This window comes from Trachypithecus francoisi, unplaced genomic scaffold (genome assembly GCF_009764315.1).
Source record: "Trachypithecus francoisi isolate TF-2019V2 unplaced genomic scaffold, Tfra_2.0 Contig00089, whole genome shotgun sequence".
Classification (NCBI taxonomy): Eukaryota; Metazoa; Chordata; class Mammalia; order Primates; family Cercopithecidae; genus Trachypithecus; species Trachypithecus francoisi.
Window position 1 is genome coordinate 299,465 of NW_022680470.1, and position 23,376 is coordinate 322,840.

Genomic DNA, 23,376 nt, shown 5'->3' on the forward strand with positions numbered 1-23,376 from the left:
CCCTTTTAGGGTACTATGAGCTTTTACTTAGACTGCTTTTAAGATATTCTGTCTATGGTTTTCATCAGTTTTACTATGGTATGTTTACATCCAGTTTTCTTTTTTTTTTTTTTTTTGAGACGGAGTCTCGCTCTGTCCCCAGGCTGGACTGCAGTGGCCGGATCTCAGCTCACTGCAAGCTCCGCCTCCCGGGTTTACGCCATTCTCCTGCCTCAGCCTCCCGAGTAGCTGGGACTACAGGCGCCCGCCACCACGCCCGGCTAGTTTTTTTGTATTTTTAGTAGAGACGGGGTTTCACTGTGTTAGCCAGGATGGTCTCGATCTCCTGACCTCGTGATCCGCCCGTCTCAGCCTCCCAAAGTGCTGGGATTACAGGCTTGAGCCACTGCGCCCGGCCTACATCCAGTTTTCTTTTCACAGGTTCTGCGTAGGTTTTATGGGGCTTCTTGGATCTGTGGTTTGATAACTTTGGTCAGTTCTGGAAAATTCATAGCCATTTTCTCTCCAAATACTGCTTCTGATTCTGTCCCCTTTTATTGAAACTCCAACTATTTACTGAATCGTCTAAGTTCTATAACCCTCTCATGTATATTTTCCATCTTTTCTTGCTTGCTTCAATCTAGACAGTCTCTTCCAAACTACCTCTGGTTAAGTCTCTCTTCAGCCATATCTGACCTATTGTTAAGTCAATTCATTCATTTTCATTAGTTTTTAATTCTATAATTTCTATTTGTTTTGCAAATCTATAATGTCACTATAGTCTAGTTTATTCTCAGAATGACAGTTCCTTGTGGTAAAAACATTTATTTTAGAGTCATACCACCTCCAATATCTGTTGTCTATGACTCAAGTTTCTATCTGTTCCTTTTAGTAGTTTCTTAATCTCATATGCCTTAAAAAAAAAGAGAGATTGATTTTTATTTTTAAAATTACTCGCTAAAACAATTTTCGGTGAGAATGGTATTGTATCTTCAATAGAGAATTTTTACTTTCTTCTGCCAGGTGCCATAAAGCACTAACAGTTTGGGGCCAAGGCTGGCATCATCTGGTGCACACGAATTATCAGTGCATTGTTCCTGCCTCACTCCTAGCACCCAGCCTTCCCAGAGTACCAGCCCAGAGCAGGTGGTGGCTCCTACTCTTGGCAGCCCCAGACTCTGTGCTGTTAGTTCCGTTCAAAGATTCAACTTTCTCAGCTGTGTCCTCTAGAGTCTGCAGTTAACCTCAAGAGCAGAAATATCTCTAGCTTATTCCTCTGAGCTCTAGTCCTTTCTCTCATCTTTTCTTTCTTTAGTGGAAACTGCACATTCCCTAATACTGGCCAGGTAATTTTTGACTATCATGTCACCTTCGATGCTTTTAAAAACATGGTTTTGATATTCTATCTTTCTAACTTGTTTTCAACAGAAATATTCAATTAGGATGGGCGCGGTGGCTCACGCCTGTAATCCCAGCACTTTGGGAGGCCGAGGCGGGCGGATCATGAGGTCAGGAGATCGAGACCACCCTGGCTAACATGGTAAAACCCCATCTCTACTAAAAATACAAAAATCAGCCAGGCGTGGTGGCGGATGGGCCTGTAGCCCCAGCTACTGGGGAGCCTGAGGCAGGAGAATGGCGTAAACCCAGGAGGCAGAGCTTGCAGAGAGCCAAGATTGTACTACTGCACTCCAGTCTGGGCAACAGAGCGAGATTCCATCACAAAAAAAAAAAAAAAGAAAGAAATAATAATTTAATTACCTAGTATATCATTACCATAAACACGACATATTGTTTTCTGATGTTCAAAAGTGTTATATAAACTGCTAATCTCAAGGTCACCAAGGACTTCCATATTGCTAAACTCAGTGGTCATTTTTCAATCCTCATCGCACTACTCTCTGTATCTCTTGGAGATGGGGTCTTGCTATGCTGCCCAGGCTGGTCTTCAACTCCTGGGTTCAAGGGATCCTCCCACCTCAGCCTCCCAAGCAGCTGGGATGACAGGTATGAGCCACCATGCCCAGCTTTCATCACTCTTACTCTACCTCAGCAACACCTGACACAATCGACCACTCTCTGTTCCATGAAGCACTTTCTTCACTTGGCTCCACACCACCAGGCTCACATCATCTCACCCTTCAATTCTGGCTGCTCCTTCTCAGCCTCTTCTCACTCCTCCTCCTGACCTCTAAATGGACCTGGTCTGCTCTCAGGTCTCCGATCTTGGGCCTATCTATCTACATACCTATGTATCTATCTAAGACAGGGTCTCACTCTATCTTATCTATCTATCTATCTAATCTATCTAATCTACCTACCTACCTATGAATGACAGGGTCTCTCTCTGTTGCCCAGCCTTTAGTGCAGTGGTGTGATCACAGCTCACTGCAACCTCAACCTCCTGGGCTTAAGCAATCCTCCCACCTCAGCCTCCCAAGTAGCTGAGAATACAAGTGCACAACATCACACCTGGCTAATTTTTGAATTTTTTAGTACAGACAGGGCTCTACCGTGTTGGCCAGGTTGGTCTCGAACTCCTGGACTCAAGTGATCTGCTCATCTCAGCCTCCCAAAGTGCTGGGCTTACAGGTGTGAGCCACGGTGCCCAGCCTTTTTCTATTTTCGTTTCCTCCATGATCTCATCCAGTCTTATGGCTTTAAACTAGCAAGGATGACTCTCAAAATGTTGTCTCCAGCCTAGGCCACTGCACAGAATTCCAGACCTGTCTACCAAACTACCAACTTCACATATCTACTTGAATATCTCATAGGCATTTCTAACTTGAACACATCTAGACCAAACTCCAGATTTCACCCACCCCATCAGCCCAGGTCCTTCCTGCAGTCTTACCATCAGGCAACTCAATTCTTCAGTGACTACAGCAGAAAACCATCATGACATCCTAAAGTCTTGTCTTTCACACCCTACAATTTGGTGAATGAGCAAATCTTGTGTGTTCAAAAGACATTCAGAATTCTCTCCCTTCTCACCACACTCATTGATGCGACCCTGGAATGCCATCATCACCTCTTACCTGATTACTGCAGTGGCCTCTTACCTGGTTTCTCTGCTTCTGCCCCTATGCGGTCTATGCCTCAACACAGCAGCCAGAGAGATCCTATTAAAAAAGACTGACCATGTCATGCTGCTCGAAAGTCTCTAATGACTTCTCATCTCACAACAATCAAAGTCCTAGGCCGGGCACAGTGGCTCACACCTGTAATCCCAGCACTTTGGGAGGCCAAGGCAGGCAGATCACGGAGGTCAGGAGTTTGAGACCAGACTGGCCAACATGGTGAAACCCCGTCTCTACTAAAAATACAAAAATTAGCCAGGCATGGTGGTGGATGCCTGTAATCCCAGCTATTCAGAAGGCTGAAGCCAGAGAATCAACTGAACCTGGGAGGCAGAGGTTGCAGTGAGCCCAGATCGTGCCACTGCACTCCAGCCTGGGCAACAGAGCGAGACTCCATCTCAAAAAAAAAAAAAAAAAAGAGTCCTTCCCATTACCTACAAAGCCTCACATGATCTGGCCTCCTGAGTTCTCTGAACTGATTTCTTGCTACTTTCCCCCACATTCACTCCCTTATTCCTACACCTGCCTCTTTAATGTTTCCCAAAGGTTTGCTAATCCAGTATTGCTTAACAAAGCACCCCAAATTTGGCAGTTTAAAACAACAATCACCATTTCCCCTCATGGTTCCCGTTAGTCAGGCCTTTAGAAAGGAGTAAGTAGTTCTCACTCAGGGTCTTTCAAGAGAGTGCAGTCAAGATTTAAGGCCGGGCGTGGTGGCTCATGCCTGTAATTCCAGCATTCTGGGAGGCCGAGGCAGGAGGATTGCTTGAGCCCAGGAATTCAAAACCACCATGGGAAACACAGTGAGACCTCATCTCTATAAAAAAATAAACAAAAATTAGCCAGCCTAGTGGCATTAACCTGAGGTCCCAGCTACTTGGGAGGCTGAGGTGGGAGGTGGCAGGTTGTGGATGCAGTGAACTGAGATCACACCATTGCACTCCAGCCTGGGCAACAGAGTGAGACCCTGTCTCAAATAAATAAGTAAATAAAAAGATTAAAGCCAGGGCTAGCCGGGCGCGGTGGCTCAAGCCTGTAATCCCAGCACTTTGGGAGGCCGAGACGGGCGGATCACGAGGTCAGGAGATCGAGACCATCCTGGCTAACACGGTGAAACCCCGTCTCTACTAAAAAATACAAAAAACTAGCCGGGCGTGGTGGCGGGCGCCTGTAGTCCCAGCTACTCGGGAGGCTGAGGCAGGAGAATGGCGTAAAGCCGGGAGGCGGAGCTTGCAGTGAGCTGAGATCTGGCCACTGTACCCCAGCCTGGGCGGCAGAGTGAGACTCTGTCTCCAAAAAAAAAAAAAAAGCCAGGACTGCGGTCATCTGAAGGCTGGGCGGGAGCCAGAGGACCCACATCCAAGGTGGCTCACTCACAGGACTGGCAAGTAGGTCCTGGCAGAGACTGGGGAGCTCTCCACGGCTGCCTGAGTGTCCTCAGAGCACAGCAGCTGGCTTCCCTCAAAGTGGGCAATCCAAGGAAATCAGTGAAAAGCTGCAATGCCTCTCACGGCTTCACCTCAGAAGACACGCATCATCACTTCTGTGGTATTCCTGGATCACACTGTTTTGAACTGCACTAATTCACGGTGAAAGGGGATTAGAGAAAGGTGTGAATACCAGGAGATGAGTCACTGAGGGCTATGGATCACACATTAACTGGCCTGGCATGTTCCCCACTCATGGCCTTCACAGTTACAGTTTCCTCCTGCTTCAAGGGTTTCTCCCCCAAACATCATACGGGCAGATCGCTCGCTTCCATCTTTTATCCAAATACCTTTCAGTGAGGCTGGCCCTGGCTGTCCATCTAACGTACTAATAAACCTATCTATCCTGCATTTCACAATACTCCTTCCGACTTCACGCCTTCTCCTCCGCATTTATCACCATGCACAGGCACACAAACATTTTAACTTCTTTGTCTTGTTTAATGTCTCCCAGATCTAGAATGTAAGCTTCATGTGGATGGAGATTTTTCAGTCTTTTCCTCTCACTGATTATCTCCAGCACCTAGAACAATGCCTGGCATACAAGACACGATCAGTAAGTATTTGTTGACTGAACAACCGTCAGTCAAGGCTCGGTGTCTTCAGAATATTTTTTTTTTTTTTGAGACAGTTTCACTCTTGTTGCCCAGGCTGCAGTGCAATGGCACGATCTCAGCTCACTGTAACCTCCGCCTCTCAGGTTCAAGCGATTCTCCTGCCTCAGCCTCCCAAGTAGCTGGGATTACAGGCATGCACCACCATGCCCAGCTAATTCTTTTGTATTTTGATTAGAGACAAGGTTTCTCCATGTTGGTCAGGCTGGTCTCAAACTCCCGACCTCAGGTGATCCACCCGCCTCAGCATCCCAAAGTGCTGGGATTACAGGCGTGAGCCACGATGCCCGGCCCAGAATAATTTTTTTTTTTTTTTTTTTTTTTTGAGACGGAGTCTCGCTCTGTCGCCCAGGCTGGAGTGCAGTGGCCGGTTCTCAGCTCACTGCAAGCTCCGCCTCCCAGGTTCCCGCCATTCTCCTGCCTCAGCCTCCCGAGTAGCTGGGACTACAGGCGCCCGCCACCTCGCCCGGCTAGTTTTTTTTGTATTTTTTAGTAGAGACGGGGTTTCACCGGGTTAGCCAGGATGGTCTTGATCTCCTGACTTTGTGATCCGCCCGTCTCGGCCTCCCAAAGTGCTGGGATTACAGGCTTGAGCCACCGCGCCCAGCCATAATTTTTTTCCATATGCCTTTTTAAAAGGAATTACCAAAATAGGCATGGTGATTTTTTGTATTTTTATTTGATAAGTCTTATCAAATACATACCTCTTTTCAATTTGGAATGAGAACAAATGGAGGGGGAACAAACTAAAAGAATTCTTCACTTAACTTTCACTTTTAAAATTACCTTAAATTAGGCCGGGCATGGTGGCTCACACCTGTAATCCCAGCACTTTGGGAGGCCAAGGCGGGCGGATCATGAGGTCAGGAGATCGAGACCATCCTGGCTAACATGGTGAAACCCCGTCTCTACTAAATATACAAAAAATTAGCTGGGCGAGGTGGCTGGCGCCTGTGGTCCCAGCTACTCAGGAGGCTGAGGCAGGACAATGGCATGGATCCGGGAGGCGGAGCTTGCAGTGAGCCAAGATCGCGCCACCGCACTCCAGCCTGGGTGATAGAGCGAGACTCCGTCTCAAAAAAAAAAAAAAAAAAAATTACCTTAAATTGAGCAGAAATTTTAAAATTACATGGGCATATCAAACATGTTTTAATCAGATGGGTAAAAAAAAAAACCTTGTCATTCCATTTAAATGCACTATTAGGGTATAATAAATAGAAAGACTTGAATACTTGGTGAGTAACACCAAGTATGTGATAGCACAACAGGGTGACTACAGTCAATAACTTTTTTTTTTTTTTTTTTGAGACTGAGTCTCACTCTATCATCCAGGCTGGAGAGCAGTGGCGCGATATCAGCTCACTGCAAGCTCCACCTCCCAGGTTCAAGCGATTCTCCTGCCTCAGCCTCCCAAGTAGCTGTGACCACAGGCGCCCACCACCATGACCGGCTAATTTTTGGTATTTTTAGTAGATACAGGGTTTCACGATGTTGGCCAGGCTGGTCTCGAACTCTTGACCTCAAGTGATCCGCCCGCCTTGGCCTCGCAAAGTGTTGGGATTACGGGTGTGAGCCACCTTGCTTGGCCCAGTAATAATTTAATTGTACACTTAAAAATAACTAAAAAAGGCCGGGTGCGATGGTTCACATTTGTAATCCCAGCACTTTGGGAGGCCAAGGCGGACAGATCACGAGGTCAGGAGATGGAGACCATCCTGGCCAACATGGTGAAACCCCTTCCCTACTAAAAATAGAAAAATGAGCTGGGCTTGGTGGTGTGTGCCTGTAGTCCCAGCTACTTGGGAGGCTGAGGCAGGAGAATCGCTTGAACCCAGGAGGTGGAGGTTGGAGTGAGCCAAGATCGTGCCACTACACTCCAGCCTGGCGATAGAGCCAGATTCCGTGTCAAAAAATACATACATACATACATACATAGATACATAAATAACGGCCAGACATGGTGGCTCACAACTGTAATCCCAGCACTTTGGGAGGCCGAGGCAGGTGGACCACGAGGTCAGGAGTTCAAGACCAGCCTGCCCAACATGGCAAAACCCCGTCTCTACTAAAAGTACAAAAATTAGCTGGGCATGGTAGCATGTGCCTATAATCCCAGCTACCCAGGTGGCAGAGGCAGAAGAATCGCTTGAACCCAGGAGGCAGAGGTTGTAGTGAGCCGATATCGCACCACTGCACTCCAGCCTGGGTGACAAAAGCGAGACTCTGTCTCTAAATAAATAAGTAAGAGAGTGTAACTGGGGCCAGCAAGAGTAGTTGACACCTATAATCCCAGCACTTAAAGAGGCTGAGGCAGGAGGTTTGCTTGAGCCCTGGAGTTCAAGACCAGCCTGGGCAACACAGCAAAAACCTGCAAATAAATAAAATAAAAAATAAAAAAATGAGTCAGGCATGGTGGCACACACTTGTAGTCCCAGCTACTTACGGGGCTGAGATGTGGGGACTGCTTGAGCCTGGGAGGTTAAGACTGCAGTGAGCCACGATCACACTACTGCACTCCAGGCTAGGCGACAGAGTGAGACCCTGTCTCAAACAGAAGGAGTACTGCCGGGCACGGTGGCTCATGCTTGTAATCCCAGCACTTTGGGAGGCCGAGGCAGGCGGATCACAAGGTCAAGAGATCGAGACCAGCCTGGCCAACATGTGAAACCCTGTCTCTACTAAAAATACAAAAATTAGCTGGGCATGGTGGCGCACACCTATACTCTCAGCTACTCAGGAGGCTAAGGCAGGATAATCGCTTGAACCCAAGAGGCGTACATTGCAGTCAGCCAAGATGGGCCATTGCATTCAAGCCTGGTGACAGAGCAAGATTCCATCTCAAAAAAAAAAAAAAAGTACTATTTGGATTATTTGTATGACAAAGGATAAATTCCTGAGGGGATGGATAACCCATGGATACCATGATGCAATTATTACGAACTGCATGCCTTTATCAAAGGATCTCATGTACCCTATAAATACCTGCTATGTAAATACCTACCATGTACTCACAAAAATTAAAAAACTAGGCCGGGTGCAGTGGCTCACGCCTGTAATCCCAGCACTTTGGGAGGCCGAGGAGGATGAATCACCTGAGGTCAGGAATTCAAGACCAGCCTGACCAACATGGAGAAACCCCATCTCTATTAAATTACAAAAAACTTAGCTGGGCGTAGTAGCACATGCCTGTAATCCCAGCTACTCAGGAGGCTGAGGCAGGAGACTTACTTGAACCCAGGAGGTGGAGGTTGCGGTGAGCTGAGATCGTGCCACTGCTCTCCAGCCTGGGCAACAAGAGCAAAACTCCGTCTCAAAAAAAATAAATAAAAATAAAAATAAAAATAAATAGTAAAAGAAAATGCTCTAAACTGTTAAACTTTTAAATTATATATTTCAGTTATGTTAATTAAAAACCAAGATTTATGCCAGGTGCTGTGGCTCACGCCTGTAATCCCAACACTTTGGGAGGCCAAGATGGGCGGATCACCTGAAGTCAGGAGTTCGAGACCAGCATGACCAACATAGTGAATCCCCATCTCTACTAAAAATACAAAAAATTAGCTGGGCGTTGTGGTGCACACCTGTAATCCCAGCTACTCGGGAGGCTGAGGCAGGAGAATCACTTGAACCTGGGAGGCGGAGGTTGCAGTGAGCCAAGATCACCCCACTGCACTCTAGCCTGGGTGACAAAGTAAGGCTGTCTCAAAAAAAAAAAAAAGCCGGGCGCAGTGGCTCAAGCCTGTAATCCCAGCACTTTGGGAGGCCGAGACGGGCGGATCACGAGGTCAGGAGATCGAGACCATCCTGGCTAATACGGTGAAACCCTGTCTCTACTTAAAAATACAAAAAACTAGCCGGGCGACGAGGCGGGCGCCTGTAGTCCCAGCTACTCGGGAGGCTGAGGCAGGAGAATGGCATAAACCTGGGAGGCGGAGCTTGCAGTGAGCTGAGATTCGGCCACTGCACTCCAGCCTGGGTGGCAGAGCAAGACTCCGTCTCAAAAAAAAAAAAAAAAATTAAAGATTTATTTAAAACTTGCTAGTAATTAGACTATAATACCATATGCAAATATCTTAATATACAGCTATCATATTTTTCTTGCAATGTTTTTTATACATACTTGACAGCAGTCCAGCCCACCACAACCATTCCTTAAGATATGCATGGCCACCTTGACCTGTGAATGAAGAAATATTTCACATCTTTGAAGACTGTAAGACTCCTATAAATTATGATAACTATTAATAATGACAGATTTTTAAATATCTCAGTTGCTACTTTAAATAAAGGTTTCTGCATGACTCGGGATTTCTCTGACAATTTCTTAATGATTGTCTTGCCAAGGTGAATGAATCCTTTACAAGCATATCCATCATTAACAGTGAGAACATCTCTCAGGACCAAGCATCAGGGACTAGGGGAACAAGCAGGAGATGCTGACAGTTTCTCCTCTGTCCACTAAACCCCACAGAGGCTATCATTTCATGTTTTTATGACTGCTGAATTAGGTTTAGCCACAGAGATGGCACAGGGAAGAGAGAAAGGTGCCAAAGCAGGTCTCCTCATGAGGTCCAATCAGGGCTAAAAATGAAGCCAGGGTAGAATGATGGAATGTGATCATAATGCCACTGAACACTGGGAGCTACCACGAGTGTCCCTGACAGAAGAGTGGGGGGGGGGGGGCAATCATCCTGATGACCCCGCAGGGTCTTGTGACTTCTCAGTGATTTCTAGAGAGACAACCTACAGCAGCCAGAAGCTCACTAAACTAGATACTCCTCAAGCCGCGGACGCTCTCTCTTTCCTTCCTGCCAAAATGTTGAAGTTCAAGGTCAGAACTTCTACTATCATGGATTCCTAACCATGGACTTTTGCTTTTCTTTTTTTGGGGGGGACAGAGTCTCACTCTGTCACCCAGGCTGGAGTGCAGTGGTGCATTTCGGCTGCCTTCCAGGCTCAATCGATTCTCCTGCCTCAGCCTCCCAAGTAGCTGGGATTATAGGCCAGGCCACCATGGCCAGCTAATTTTCGTATTTTTAGTAGAGATGGGGTTTCACCACGTTGGCCAGGCCGGTCTTGAACCCCTGACCTCAGGTGATCCACCCGCCTCAGCCTCCCTAAGGGCTGGGATTACAGCCATGAGCCACCATGCCCAGCCTAACCATGGACCCTGATTTCCTTCCCTGCAGACATATCAAAATTTAAAGAAAAGGCTGGATGCTACTTCGGCATTGGTCCCTGTTTCCACTTTGATGATAACCGCAGGACTGAGCAGTTAACTAATTATGACATCTTCTCACTTCTTTTCTCATTATAAATAACCAAATATCAACTCTGTAAACATTCAGGACTCCTGACCAGTTCAAAGTTTCACAATACACTCACGAGGAATGAAGATGTGGTCTTCCACAATCAAAGAACCTGAGTATGCAGACACACCCCAAGGTCACCTCAGAGTCACCAGGGCATAACCTACCTGCTCTCATAGAGCCTTTCCTGGCCAGTCGAAGAAGGCCTTTTTTTTTCAAAATGAAACTTCCTCCAATGAAAATGCTGGAGCTCATAGCCAATCCCAGACCAATATAGAAGTCATATTTTCCACGCCCCTGGCTCATTTCGTTTGTTACTTAAGGAGTCCCTGTGAATCACATTGATCACAGAGCAGAGAAACCGCTGGTACGAGAGGCAGAATGAAGCAGTCTTCAAACCTAAACACAAAATGAAATGTGGTTTTCACAGAATGCTCATGACAGCTCATATGCAATTCAAACTTTTATACCACTTCTCCTAAGAAAAAATATCTCCTTCATTACTGATATTAATAAATATTTATTATTTAAATTTAGCACCAACCTGTATATTTCTTCAAATTATGGCAAAAGATACGATCATGATATAAAACCAAGTTTAAACTGATTTCATAAACTCTGATCCCATATTTTTTAAAAAATGTTTCTTGGCCGGGCGCGGTGGCTCACACCTGTAGTCCCAGCACTTTGGGAGGCCGAGGCGAGCGGATCACGAGGTCAGGAGATCGAGACCATCCTGGCTAACACGGTGAAACCCCGTCTCTACTAAAAATACAAAATTATTAGCCGGGCATGGTGGCGGGAGCCTGTAGTCCCAGCCACTTGGGAGGCTGAGGCAGAAAGGCAGAAACCCAGGAGAGGGAGTTTGCAGTGAGCCGAGATCAGCCACTGCACTTCAGCCTGGGCGACAGTGCGAGATTCTGTCTCAAAAAAAAAAAAAAATACAATGTTTCTTGGACAGGCGCTGTGGCTTACGCCTGTAATCCCAGCACTTTGGGAGACCCAGGCAGGTGGATCATGAGGTTAGGAGATCGAGACCATTGTGGCTAACATGGTGAAACCCCGTCTCTACTAAAAATACAAAAAAAAATGAGCCGGGCATGGTGGCGGGCGCCTGTAGTCCCAGCTACTTGGGAGGCTAAGGCAGGAAAATGGCATGAACCCAGGAGGCAGAGCTTGCAGTGAGCCCAGACTGTACCACTGCACTCCAGCCTGGGCGACAGAGCAAGACTCCATCTCAAAAAAAAAAAAAAAAAGTTTCTAGCCTTATTAAAACTCTGATACAAAAAAATTCTGCAGAATAAAAAATTAGGCATAACAATATACAAATCTAGTTTGGAAATACATTTATCAGGTTCTCTTTGTGTCCTTTTGAATAACCTATACAAAGAAACTCAAAATTTTCTCACCCATACATTTTCTTCTTAGCAACATGTGGATATAAGCATATGCTAATTTATTTATGTAGCCTATTTAGGGATGTGTTGACAGAACGCAGATTTCACATTATTTGTTATCAGAGGATCACAATTCCTGCAGAGGGGTGTCTGCTGGGGCATGCAGGACGGTACTGGTGGCCTTTGGAAAACATGAGGACCGTGCTATCTGGAGGGCTCAGTCCTCCAGGCCAGACAGGAAGCAAAGGGTTCCCAAAGACTACAACTGCTTTTCCCTGGCCGGGCGCGGTGGCTCAAGCCTGTAATCCCAGCACTTTGGGAGGCCGAGACGGGCGGATCACGAGGTCAGGAGTTTGAGACCACCCTGGCTAACACGGTGAAACCCCGTCTCTACTAAAAAAATACAAAAAAAGCTAGCCGGGCGAGGTGGCTGGCGCCTGTAGTCCCAGCTACTCGGGAGGCTGAGGCAGGAGAATGGCGTGAACCCGGGAGGCGGAGCTTGCAGTGAGCTGAGATCCGGCCACTGCACTCCAGCCTGGGCGACAGAGCGAGACTCCGTCTCAAAAAAAAAAAAAAAAACTGCTTTTCCCAAATGGCCAACTCATAAACTCAGTTGACAAATGAACTAAAGCACAGTGTGGATAGCAGAGAAAAAATAGCTTTTAGTAACAAGGCTTATGACTGGTTGTAACTGCCAGTCCAGCTTTCTTTTTTTTTTTTTTTTTTTTTTTTTTTTTTTGAGACGGAGTCTCACTCTGTCGCCCAGGCTGGAGTGCAGTGGCCGGATCTCAGCTCACTGCAAGCTCCGCCTCCCGGGTTCACGCCATTCTCCTGCCTCAGCCTCCTGAGTAGCTGGGACTACAGGCGCCCACCACCTCGCCCGGCTAGATTTTTGTATTTTTTAGTAGAGACAGGGTTTCACCGTGTTAGCCAGGATGGTCTCGATCTCCTGACCTCGTGATCCGCCCGTCTCGGCCTCCCAAAGTGCTGGGATTACAGGCTTGAGCCACCGCGCCCGGCCACCAGTCCAGCTTTCTAGCACATCTTGGGAATTTTAGTCCCACAATTTAACTTGTGAGTTCCAAAACTAATCTGCAATTCAGTCAGGACCCTAACTAGCCACGTTTTTCCACTTCCACTTTTTTTCCACTAGCCACGTTTTTCCACGTTTTCCACTTTGGGTTAAAAGACACTGGCTTTTAACCAAAGCAACTTCAACTTCCTGTCCACCTGGCCCCTCAATCACTTTAGCCATCCACTCAAACAGTATTGACTGCATATTATGTGCTAAGCGTTCATTATGCTAAGCTCTCTAGCTTCACAAGGAAGACAGACAAGAGATAACATTACTGCAGTGATACTGCAATAATGGTAAACACAGCATTATCACACTGAGTTGATATTACTCCCAAGAAATAAAAAAGTCCAATGTTTTTGACTTGCCTGTTAAGGTGCATTATCATTCCTGTGCGATTCAATGGGAAGACTACCCTCCCTCAACCCTGATCTGCAGCTTGGCCATCAAGCTTGCTCTGGCCAATGGGAGGCAGGTAGAAGGAACAGAGTGCCAGTTCTGAGTCTACACCTAGAGGCCTCTCTTTCTTCTGCCTGCCCCTTCGCACCCTGACACAGCCACAGGAAGCGCATGTCCTCATCACAACAGAGTGAAGGGCACAGAACAAAATCATCTCAGTGACTCACAGAACTGTGAGCACGATCTAAGTGCTCATTCCTATACGCCACTGAGATAGCTAACTCATACACACACACAGGCTTACTGCAAGTATAAAGTTTCCACCCTGATTTCTGAAAAAACAAAAATTTTCTGTAGAAAACAGGGATTCAGTGATGGGTAAGAGCTGGGGGAAGGGTACACAGGGACTCATTGTATTACTATATCTGCTTTTGTGTATTTCTGAACATTTCCATATTAACGTTTTTAAAATACAACCTATAGTGCTCAAAAGGTACAAGGATGCCAAGGTAGAAACCCCCAGCAAGTCCCAAAAGCCAGGTCACCCCACAACCTAAGACAAAATAATACTGCAACACTGGGTCGGGCACGGTGGCTCACACCTGTAATCCTCGCACTTTGGGAGGCTGAGGCAGGTGGATCACAAGGTCAGGAAGTGAAACCCTGTCTCTACTAAAAATACAAAAACAAAATTAGCCCAGCTCCTCGGGAGGCTGAGGCAGAAGAATGGCGTAAACCCGAGAGGGGGAGACTGCAGTGAGCTGAGATCACGCCACTGCACTCCAGCCTGGGTGACAGGGCAAGACTGTCCCCAAAAAAATACTGAAACACTGAAAGAAGACAATTCAAAAAGGTGCTGAGTTGGCCGGGCGCGGTGGCTCAAGCTTGTAATCCCAGCACTTTGGGAGGCCGAGACGGGCGGATCACGAGGTCAGGAGATCGAGACCATCCTGGCTAACACGGTGAAACCCCCTCTCTACTAAAAATACAAAAAAAAAAAAAACTAGCTGGGCGAGGTGGCGGCGCCTGTAGTCCCAGCTACTCGGGAGGCTGAGGCAGGAGAATGGCGTAAACCGGGAGGCGGAGCTCCAGCCTGGGTGACAGAGCGAGACTCCGTCTCAAAAAAAAAAAAAAAAGGTGCTGAGTTAATTTTTTTTTTTTTTGAGATGGAGGCTCGCTTGTCCAGGCTGGAGCTCCGCCTCCCGGGTTCACGCCATTCTCCTGCCTCAGCCTCCCGAGTAGCTGGGACTACAGGTGCGCACCACCACGCCCAACTAATTTTTTTTTTTTTTTTTGGATTTTTAGTACAGACGGGGTTGCACCGTGTTAGCGAGGATGGTCTCTATCTCCTGACCTCGTGATCCACCCGCCTCAGCCTCCCAAAGTGCTGGGATTACAGGCGTGAGGCACGGCGCTCAGCTGGTGCTAAGTTCTTACAAGTATCCCTCATAATCTCATGGATGAGACTGTCTACCTGAAAGCCTTCCAGAACTGAACTCTCCCTTAACAGATTTGGAAAAGCACCCCAGTCCCCTTTGTGCCATTCATGAGGCAAGATGATCCCATGAGAAAAGTCTCAGGTGGGGAGTCTGGAGACCCCGTCTTGCTTCCAGCTGGAGGTGTGATGAGTCACAACATTAACAGAAGAATACATGAAAAGAAAGACGCGCCGGGCGCGGTGGCTCAGGCCTGTAATCCCAGCACTTTGGGAGGCCGAGACGGGCGGATCACGAGGTCAGGAGATCGAGACCATCCTGGCTAACACAGTGAAACCCCGTCTCTACTAAAAATACAAAAAACTAGCCGGGCGAGGTGGCGGGCTCCTGTAGTCCCAGCTACTCGGGAGGCTGAGGCAGGAGAATGGCGTAAACCCGGGAGGCGGAGCTTGCAGTGAGCTGAGATCCGGCCACTGCACTGCAGCCTGGGCGACAGAGCCAGACTCTGTCTCAAAAAAAAAAAAAAGAAAAGAAAGACGCTACGCAATCTAAGGTATTAAGTGGCACTCTACATGCAAATACTGGTCATCTCAAGCCTCAAGTTAACTTCAGCATACCTATGGAATAATCCTAGACAGGTGAGTCTCATGGACAGTAAAAGTAAACTACAGATATGTAAATACATTTAGAGACAAGGCAGAACTTGGGAACAAGATGTCAAGGACAATCGTCATTTCTACATACTACAAGACGGCAACAAAAAACAACAAGTGTGCTTACATTGTTCCCACCGCATCTTATGTGACCTGTTTATCTGTATGTATGAGCCTGGGCTCCTGCATGTTATTCGCCCTTTTAGCCTACGCACACAGCTATCTGGTAGTCTCAAAATAGGTCTTAATACATGTTTTCTGGGTGAATATGGATGAATGGAATAATTCTGTTTTTGTTTTTTTTGAGACAGAGTCTTGCTCTCTTGCCCAGGATGGAGTGCAGTGGCGTGATCTTGGCTCACTGCAACCTCTACTTTCTGGGTTCAAGTGATTCTCCTGCCTCAGTATCTGAGTAGCTGGGACTACAGGCACAAGCTGCTACGCCCAGCTAAGTTTTGTATTTTCAGTAGAGACGGAGTTTCACTATATTGGCCAGGCTAGTCTGGAACTCCTGACCTTGAGTGATCCACCCATCTCAGCCTTCCAAAGTGCTGGGATTACAAGCATGAGCCACCAGCCCGGTCAAATGGAATAATTCATAATTAGCCCTTAGAAACAGCCAGACACAGTGGTACATACCAGGAGGTTGAGGCAGAAGGATAGACTGAGACCAGGAGTTCAAGTTTAGCCAGGGCAACATAGTTACACCTGGTCTCAAACAAAAAAACAAAGCAGCCATTAATAAACAGAAAACTATTGCATCATTTAGATCAGCATCCTAAAATGTAACCGATGTTTTATAGCTTTTAAACTTGAGAACTGTAATCATTTACCCACTATGCTAGGAAGTGGCAGTATGGTACTGGATGGAAGTGAAAATGCAAGGACAATGGTTACGTGGACCTGGAAAGTGGGAGTGAGAAACCGAGCTACCCAAACGCTTCAGCCCTCCTGGCAGGTATATCCTTCCATGAGTCAGGGTCACCTAACTTCAAAGAAAGCATTCCTTAAGATCATCTGACATAAAAATCATCGGCCGGGCACGGTGGCTCATGCCTGTAATCTCAACACTTTGCGAGGCTGAGGCAGGCAGATCACGAGCTCAGGATTTCGAGACCAACCTGGCCAACATGGTGAAACCCCTTCCCTACTAAAAATACAAAAATTAGCTGGGCGCAGTGGCGGGTGCCTGTAATCTCAGCCACTTGGAAGGCTGAGGCAGGAGAACTGCTTGAAGCCAGAAGGTGGAGGTTGCAGTAAGCCAGGAACAACCAACTGCACTCCAGCCTAGGTGACAGAGCAAGACTCCCGTCTTGTGGAAGAAAAAAAAATCATCCTCCTCCTTTAATCTCTGTCTTCATGAAACAATGTTCTTAATTATCATGCACGTTCTACTGCTGTGGAAGTGACTACCTGATAGTTGTATTGCTCACTATATACTTTTTTTTTTTTTTTTTGAGACGCTGTCTTGCTCTGTTGCCCAGGCTGGAGTGCAGTGGTGCGATCTCGGCTCACTGCAAGCTCTGCCTTCTGGGTTCACGCCATTCTCCTGCCTCAACCTCCCAAGTAGCTGGGACTACAGGCACCCGCCACCACACCCGGCTAATTTTTTGTATTTTTAGTAGAGATGGGGTTTCACCATGTTAGCCAGGATGGTCTCGATCTCCTGACCTTGTGATCCGCCCACCTCAGCCTCCCAAAGTGCTGGGATTACAGGCATGAGCCACCACACCCGGCCATTGCTCACCATATACTTTCTAAAAGTTCTATTGTAATAGAACAAATCAAATTCATAGTTTGAATATTCTGTAAGCAATAAAATTGAACCTTCTTACCAATAAAAATGATGTCCAGAAATAAGTCAGGTTTATCTACAATTCTAATCCCAGTATAACAATAGACTCCCAGGCTGGGCGCGGTGGCTCAAGCCTGTAATCCCAGCACTTTGGGAGGCCCAGACGGGCGGATCACGAGGTCAGGAGATCGAGACCATCCTGGCTAACACGGTGAAACCCTGTCTCTACTAAAAATACAAAAACTAGCCGGGCGAGGTGGCGGGTGCCTGTAGTCCCAGCTACTCGGGAGGCTGAGGCAGGAGAATGGCATAAACCCGGGAGGCGGAGCTTGCAGTGAGCTGAGATCCGGCCACTGCACTCCAGTCCAGGCGACAGAGCGAGACTCCGCCTCAAAAAAAAAAAAAAAAAAAATAGACTCCCAAATCCAAATTTAAATTTTTTTTTTTTTTGAGACAGGGTCTCATTCTGTCACTCAGGCTGCAGTGCAGTGGCACAATCATGGTTCACTGCAACCTCGACTTCCCAGGCTCAAGTGATCCTCCCACCTCAGCCTCTCCAGTAGCTGGGACTGTAAGTGTGCAGCACTACACTGCCTGGCTAATTCTGGTATTTTTTTGTAGATACAGAGTTTCACCATGATGCCCAGGCTGGTCTAGAACTCCTGAGCTCAAGCGATCTGCCTGCCTCAGCTTCCCATACTGGTAGATTACAGGTGTTGTCAGCCTCTGCATCCTGCCCAGATTTTACTTATACTATGAACCTTTCAAATAACTAACTGGTAACTACTTAATTTACTAATATTTACTAACACTTAATATTAACTTTCACTAAATGCAAGTTACATACATGTGGTGTAAGGTATAAAATTAAGACCCAATATTACATGTTGCCTTGACATCCGGTAACAACCGGGAGCTTTTCATGGCCTCAGGGCAAGTTTCCCTCCCCATGATGCCAAACAAGTCTCATCACAGTGACCAGGCACAGGTACAGTTCCTGCTTACGTCTGAGAAGTAGGCCCCATTGCCCTGCCAGCCCAAGGAATTATTAAAGCAAGTATTAAAGTCTTTCTACAGGAACCACAGGCACTCTCCTTACCACAAAGCCTGCCTCCCGCAGCCCCTGGTTCTGCATTCTATCCTGAGCGAAAGACTAAGAAACTTACGTCCATCTCATCTGCTCAGTGTCAGTATTCTGGATGGGAATCCCTCTCCCACTGACAAAGTCAAGAGGTGATTTAAAAAATACATATAATGGAATTTTATTCACTGAATCCTAAGGTCACTGGAAATCATTCCTAACCTTACTAAGGCTATCATATGAGATTTTCTCCACATTTATTTTACGTAAAGTTTCATGATGCTATTTAAAATCTATTTTCCCCTTTCCCTTTTATTTTAATCTATGTGTTACGGGAAATTTCAAACACAAAAAGCAGAGAGGAGGCCTTTTCTGACCAGTTGGGTCCACCATGTGCACGTGGCTTTCGAGAGTCCCCTTGGCCAGGCACCCCTCTCCTGCCCACTTCATTTCCTAACATAGGAACCTGACACCCTCAGACAGGCCCTCCCCTCCTCCGCCTGCAACCCAAAGCCTGCTCTCCACCGAAGGCCAGGGGACACCTGAAACTGTGCCACAAAGACTTCCGCAATTCACTCCAGCCCACAGGCCTTTTCTCTTCTTTCCACTATTTACTTAGCCTTTTCAATTTAATTCTCAATTACTGCTCTATCTTCAAGGTAAACTCTTTAAGTTCCTTAAAAACAATTACTTAGGTTTACTGTGGTGGTTTCCCCACAAAAGGCACTCATTTACGATAGCAAATCTGATTTACAAGCCTTTCTAGAATAAGGCATATCACCAAATACGGTTATTTGGTTGTTTTGTTTGTTCACTCATGGAACTGTACCAGTGTTTTTGTGTGGACGGGTGGGGGATGACAAGCAACATAAAATTCACAAGCCTTCAAATTATAAAGCAGCCTTCTGCCACCAAGAAAATAAGTGATCTCATTTACCGTTTGAAAACAGGACATCAGAGGGAATGTCCTGAAACGAATGAGTTGCTTCTCAGACCTGGTCCCACTCTGCTCCCTCTCTCTGTAACTGAAGGTCGATCACAGCCGGGAGAGCCTGCAACAGAGATATTTTTTATTCTTTTTTTTTTTTTTTTTTTTTTTGAGACGGAGTCTTGCTCTGCCACCCAGGCTGGAGTGCAGTGGCGCGATCTCAGCTCACTGCAAGCTCCGCCTCCCGGGTTTATGCCATTCTCCTGCCTCAGCCTCCCGAGTAGCTGGGACTACAGGCGCCCGCCTCGTTGCCCGGCTAGTTTTTTGTATTTTTAAGTAGAGACAGGGTTTCACCGTATTAGCCAGGATGGTCTCGATCTCCTGACCTCGTGATCCGCCTGTCTCGGCCTCCCAAAGTGCTGGGATTACAGGCTTGAGCCACCGCACCCGGCCGATATTTTTTATTCTTAAGAATCAGCCGACCGGGTGCGGTGGATCAAGCCTGTAATCCCAGCACTTTGGGAGGCCGAGACGGGCGGATCACGAGGTCAGGAGATCGAGACCATCCTGGCTAACATGGTGAAACCCTGTCTCTACTAAAAAATACAAAAAAACTAGCCGGGCGAGGTGGCGGGCGCCTGTAATCCCAGCTACTTGAGAGGCTGAGGCAGAAGAATGGCGTAAACCTGGGAGGCAGAGCTTGCAGTGAGCTGAGATCCAGCCACAGCACTCCAGCCTGGGAAACAGAGCGAGACTCCGTCTCAAAAAAAAAAAAAAAAAAAAAAAAAAAGAATCAGTCATGAGGCAGGGCCAGTATTAAAGACTGATAACAATAAAACTTTCTAAATTTCACTTCAACTAGGTTCCCAAACCACAGATGACAAACTCCATCTGGTTAACCTGCCCAACTGACTTAGAGGGACTCAGGGGAGTAATCCTAACTGTGACCACTGCTCAACAAACACTGAGGAGCTATTATCTGCCAGGCATTGAAGTTGATCAAAGGGCCTGTCCTCAAGGAATCCACGACTAAGAGAATTAAACATTCCAAAAATAACCTATTGAAGTTTTACCCACTTTTAAAGACTCTTACGATTTTCTGCTTATTCGCTTTGTGTGTGGGAGGGGAAGGGTTTTTTTTGTTTTGTTTTGAGACAGTGCCTTGGTCTGTTTCCCAGGCTGGAGTGCAGAGGCGCGATCATTGCTCACTGCTGTCTCAAATGCCTGGGTTGCAGTGATCTCCCACCTAGCCTCTCAAATAGACAGGACCACAGGTGCATACCACTCCACCTAGCTCGTTTTTTTGTTCTGCTTGTTTTTTTTTTTTTTTTCCGAGATGGAGTCTCACTTTGTTGCCCAGGCTGGAGTGCAGTGGCGCGATCTCAGCTCACTGCAAGCTCCGCCTCCCGGGTTCACACCATTCTCTTGCCTCAGCCTCCCGAGTAGCTGGGACTACAGGCGCCCGCCACGACGCCCGGCTAATTTTTTATATTTTTAGTAGAGACAGGGTTTCACTGTGTTAGTCAGGATGGTCTCGATCTCCTGACCTCGTGATCCGCCCACCTCGGCCTCCCAAAGTGCTGGGATTACAGGCGTGAGCCACCGTGCCCGGCTTGTTCTTTTAACAAATTCATTTTTTTCTTTTTTTGAGTTGCACTCTTGCAATGTTGCCCTGGCTGGAGTGTGATGGTGCCATCTCGGCTCACTGCAACCTCTGCCTCCCAGGTTCAAGCAATTCTCCTGCCTCAGCTTCCTGAAGAGCTGGGATTACAGATGTGTACTGCCACGCCTGGCTAATTTATTGTATTTTTAGTAGAGACGAGGTTTCACTATGTTGGCCACGCTGGTCTCGAACTCCTGACTTCGTGATCCGCCCACCTCGGCCTCCCAAAGTGCTGGGATTACAGGAGTGAGCTACCTTACCTGGCCAACAAATTCAATTTTCACAACTGATTTTACTAATATTTGTAATGTGAACTTTCATTAAACATAAAGCATGTCAAAAGTGGAATAAATACATCTCAAATAAAAGAAAATTGTAAAGTTGGTCCACCTTCTTAAATAATGTGGAAAACACATAATTTAAGGAACAGGCAAAAATGGACAAGTATTCTAATGAGGAAAACCTAAACTAGGACTTACTTTGCGAAATGATTATCAGTAGGGAACACGATCACCAAAGTTAGCAAACTTTAAAAATTACACCAACTGGGCCGGGCGTGGTGGCTCACACCTGTAATCCCAGCACCTTGGGAGGCTGAGGAGGGAGGATCACCTGAGGTCAGGAGTTCGAGACCCTCCCGGCCAACACGGTGAAATCCCGTCTCTACAAAACACACCTGGCCAACATGGTGAAACTCTACAAAAACACAGAAATTATTTTTTTGAATTTGCCATGTGGGCGGGTGCCTGTAATCCCAGCTATACTGGTGAGGCTGAGGCAGGAGAATTGCTTGAACCCAGGAGGTAGAGGTTGCAGTGAGCCAAGACTGCATCATTGCACTCCAGCTTGGGCAACAGGAGAGTCGTCTCAAAAGAAAAAGAAAAAATTGAAAAGATTACACCAACTGAAGTACATGGACAGCATGAAACCTTTCACAGCACTTTTTGACATTTCACATTAACAAAGGCTTAATTAAGAAGATATGTGGTAAAAGCCCACAATGAGGAACCAGGTCAAGAGATGTTAAGGAACTCGACACACAGCTGAGGTAGCAGAAGCAGAACTGTAAGATCCAGGCCTCCTCATCTCTGCCACTCTCAGCCTCCTGCTGAAGGATTTAGAATCACTACCCCTGTTTGTAGCAAAAAGACCAAATTGGGTAACCTAGTAACAAAAACCCTGCACCATTTGTTCCAAACCTAACTTTTAGATCTTTTTTTTTTTTTTTTGAGACAGCGTCTCACTCTGGCGCCCAGGCTGGAGTGCAGTGGTGCGATCTCTGCTCACTGCGAGCTCCGCCTCCCGGGTTCACACCATTCTCCTGCCTCAGACTCCTGAGTAGCCGGAACTACAGAGGCCCGCCACCATGCCAGGCTAATTTTTTTTATTTTTGTATTTTTTGGAGGCAGAGTCTCGCTCTATTTCCCAGGCTGGAGTGCAGTGACGTGATCTCAGCTCACTGCAACCTCCGCCTCCCAGGTTAAAGTGATTCTCCTGCATCAGCCTCCTGAGTACCTAGGATTACAGGTGCCTGCCACCACGTCTGGCTAATTTTTGTATTTTTAGTAGAGATGGGGTTTCGCTACGTCGGTCAGGCTGGTGTTGAACTCCTGACCTCGGGTCATCCGCCTGACTCGGGCCTCCCAAAGTGCTGGGATTACAGGTGTGAGCACCACGCCTGGCCTAGATCTTATTTCCCATACCATATTTCACACATCCGGTGTTCTACCCACGTCAGCACTCTGCTGCTATTCTAACCTGCTCCTACCTTTCCTCCTCCATATTTTGTTTGCACTAACTACCCCTCTGTTATGGTTACTTTGGTAGTTAACTCGTATTGCCTTCACTGTGGCTCCCAGTGAACATGCAGCTTGCTTATATCATTTACTCAACCAACATTTACTGAGCACGTACAATATTCTAAGAGCAGGAGTATAACAGTCCACATAGAGTTATCTCCTGCTGGAGGTAGGGCGAAATAATAAACAAAATAAAGACATTATTCTGGAAAGTGGCAAACGTTATGGTGAAAAATAAAACATGTTAAGGGCACTGGGGTGTTGAGGTGGGGGACTCTGTTTTAATTACCGTAGTTCGGAGGACTTGTTGAGCAGGTGACACTTGAGTAGAAGCTTCAAAGAGTTTTTTGAAAAGAACAAAGGAGAGAGAAGCAAGTGCAGGGGCTCTGAGGTAGGAGCGGGTGTGCAGTTTCCTAAGAAAACAAAGGCCACTGTGGCTGACCTTGAGTGAGGGTAAGATACATTAGAGTAAAAAAGTTAGTGTCGGCCAGGTGCGGTGGCTCACGCCTGTAATCCCAGCACTTTGGGAGGTCGAGGCGGGTGGATCATAAGGTCAGGAGTTCGAGACCAGCCTCGCCAACATGGTGAAACCCAGTCTCTACTAAAAATACAAAAATTAGCCAGGCATGGTGGTAGGCGCCTGTAACCCCAGCTACTTGGGAGGCTGAGGCAGGAGAATCG

The 23,376-nt window shown here is 46.9% G+C and overlaps 1 protein-coding gene across 11 annotated transcripts in view; it reads right to left on the bottom strand.

Annotated features, from left to right (window-relative positions):
* The window catches only part of NIPA2 (NIPA magnesium transporter 2), a 41,978-nt gene that overhangs the window by 13,809 nt on the left and 4,793 nt on the right, over positions 1-23,376 (bottom strand). For 3 of the 11 annotated variants that reach the window (XM_033225234.1, XM_033225310.1, XM_033225523.1), the window contains 3 exons: positions 19,243-19,357; positions 10,637-10,868; positions 9,281-9,337 (listed from right to left, as the gene is read on the bottom strand). In XM_033225234.1, coding sequence (XP_033081125.1) covers positions 9,281-9,337; positions 10,637-10,775 — 196 coding nt within the window. In that variant the 5' untranslated portion in view covers positions 10,776-10,868; positions 19,243-19,357. Of the gene's footprint in view, positions 1-9,280; positions 9,338-10,636; positions 10,869-11,878; positions 12,095-16,068; positions 16,138-18,323; positions 18,442-19,242; positions 19,358-23,376 lie in introns of those variants that run through there. The other 8 variants (XM_033225598.1, XM_033225387.1, XM_033225742.1 and 5 more) reach the window with 6 other exon arrangements.